This window comes from Protobothrops mucrosquamatus, unplaced genomic scaffold, assembly GCF_001527695.2.
Source record: "Protobothrops mucrosquamatus isolate PMUCROS unplaced genomic scaffold, P.Mucros_1.0 scaffold35161, whole genome shotgun sequence".
NCBI lineage: Eukaryota > Metazoa > Chordata > Lepidosauria > Squamata > Viperidae > Protobothrops > Protobothrops mucrosquamatus.
The window spans coordinates 1-1,434 of record NW_015420896.1 but is presented as its reverse complement, the minus strand read 5'-3'; the positions used below and the strand labels follow the sequence as shown (position 1 = coordinate 1,434).

The window sequence follows — 1,434 nt, the reverse complement described above, 5'->3', positions numbered from 1 at the left end:
GTTTGACAGCTGATGCAAGCTGTCAAAACGGCTTTTACGCAGAAACAGGCGGGAGCAGCAAACAGCTGCGTCCAGCGAAGTCGCCTGCCACCGGAAGTCCGTTCCAATTCTTATTTTGTTTGCAGATTTCCCTGTTCGTTTACTAATTCCTTGTATCTAACTATCTTATTTATATCCAGTAGGTTTGGGTGTTTCAGAGCTTCTGTTGGGGATAACCACACTGGAATTCTTATATAATGTTTTTGTGTTATTTTTTCCCAAGTCTGTAGCAATGCATTCCTAACTAGATACATCTTTCCTATATGGATTAGAGTATGATTTTTTAAGGGATGATTGACAAAAAAAATGCTCTCTCAGGATCTAAGAGTTTCTAATTTTAGGAACTTTTACATGACCTCTCTGTGTGAAATAACTATGAAAAACTGTTCCATCAGCGGGCCTCTTAGGCCTTCTCCCATGTGAGTTTTCTGATATTTCCCTTTTGAGCAAAAGATTTCTATACTCTATGAGTCTTTATGGCTTCATTCTTTGATGGACCTTTTGATGACTTCCGAGGTGTTGTTTTTGGGAAAAGCATTTCCCACACTCCACACATTTGTATGGCTTCTCCCCTGTGTGGATTCTCTCATGAACCCGAAGCAGTGTTGCTGTGAGAAAACCTTTCCCACACTGCCCACATTTATAGGGCTTCTCTCCTGTGTGCCCCTTCTGGTGTCTCCGGAGTTCAGCAGACTCCACAAATCGCTTGTCGCATTCTGGGCATTGATAGGGCCTGTCTCCAGTGTGAAGTCTCTCATGTCGAATTAGGTGTAACCTCATGGAGAAACATCTCCCACACTCCGAACATTTATGTGGTTTCTCTCCACTGTGGGTTCTCTGATGTATCAAAAGCTTGTCTTTCTGAATGAAAGATTTCTCACACACTGAGCATTTATGGAGCTTCTCTGCTGTATGGACTTTCCAGTGACTTCTAAGATAAGATGAACAAATAAATGCTCTCCCACAGTCTAAACATTTGAAATTTTTTTCCCCTCTGTGAATTTTCTCATGATGTCTGAGGGTTGATATCAAACAAAAAAATTTCCCACACTCGACGCACTGATAGGGTTTCTCTCCTGTGTGCCTTAGCTGATGTTGAAAAAGACTTTCTTTTAGAGAAAAACATTTTTCACAATTGTTACATTTATAGAGTTTTTCTCCCGTGTGCGTCTTTTGGTGTCTCTGAAGTGTGGAAGAACTCCCAAATCGTTTCTCACATTTAGGGCATTCATGGGGTCTTTCCCCAGTGTGGACTGTCTGATGTCGCTGCAGGGCTGATTTGCTGGAAAAACATTTCCCACACTCCAGACATTGATAAGGTTTCTCCCCAGTGTGGACTGTCTGATGTCGCTGCAGGGCTGATTTGCTGGAAAAACATTTCCCACATTCTAGGCA

The 1,434-nt window shown here is 42.1% G+C and overlaps 1 protein-coding gene across 1 annotated transcript; it reads right to left on the bottom strand.

Moving 5' to 3' along the window:
* Nucleotides 1–604: 604 nt before the first annotated feature.
* Nucleotides 605–1,321, bottom strand: LOC107302207 (zinc finger protein 723-like; the record flags this gene model as incomplete). The annotated part of the gene is made up of 1 exon (XM_015831317.2): nt 605–1,321. A coding segment is annotated over one exon (717 nt), but the record flags the coding sequence as incomplete, so codon positions are not given.
* Nucleotides 1,322–1,434: the final 113 nt, after the last annotated feature.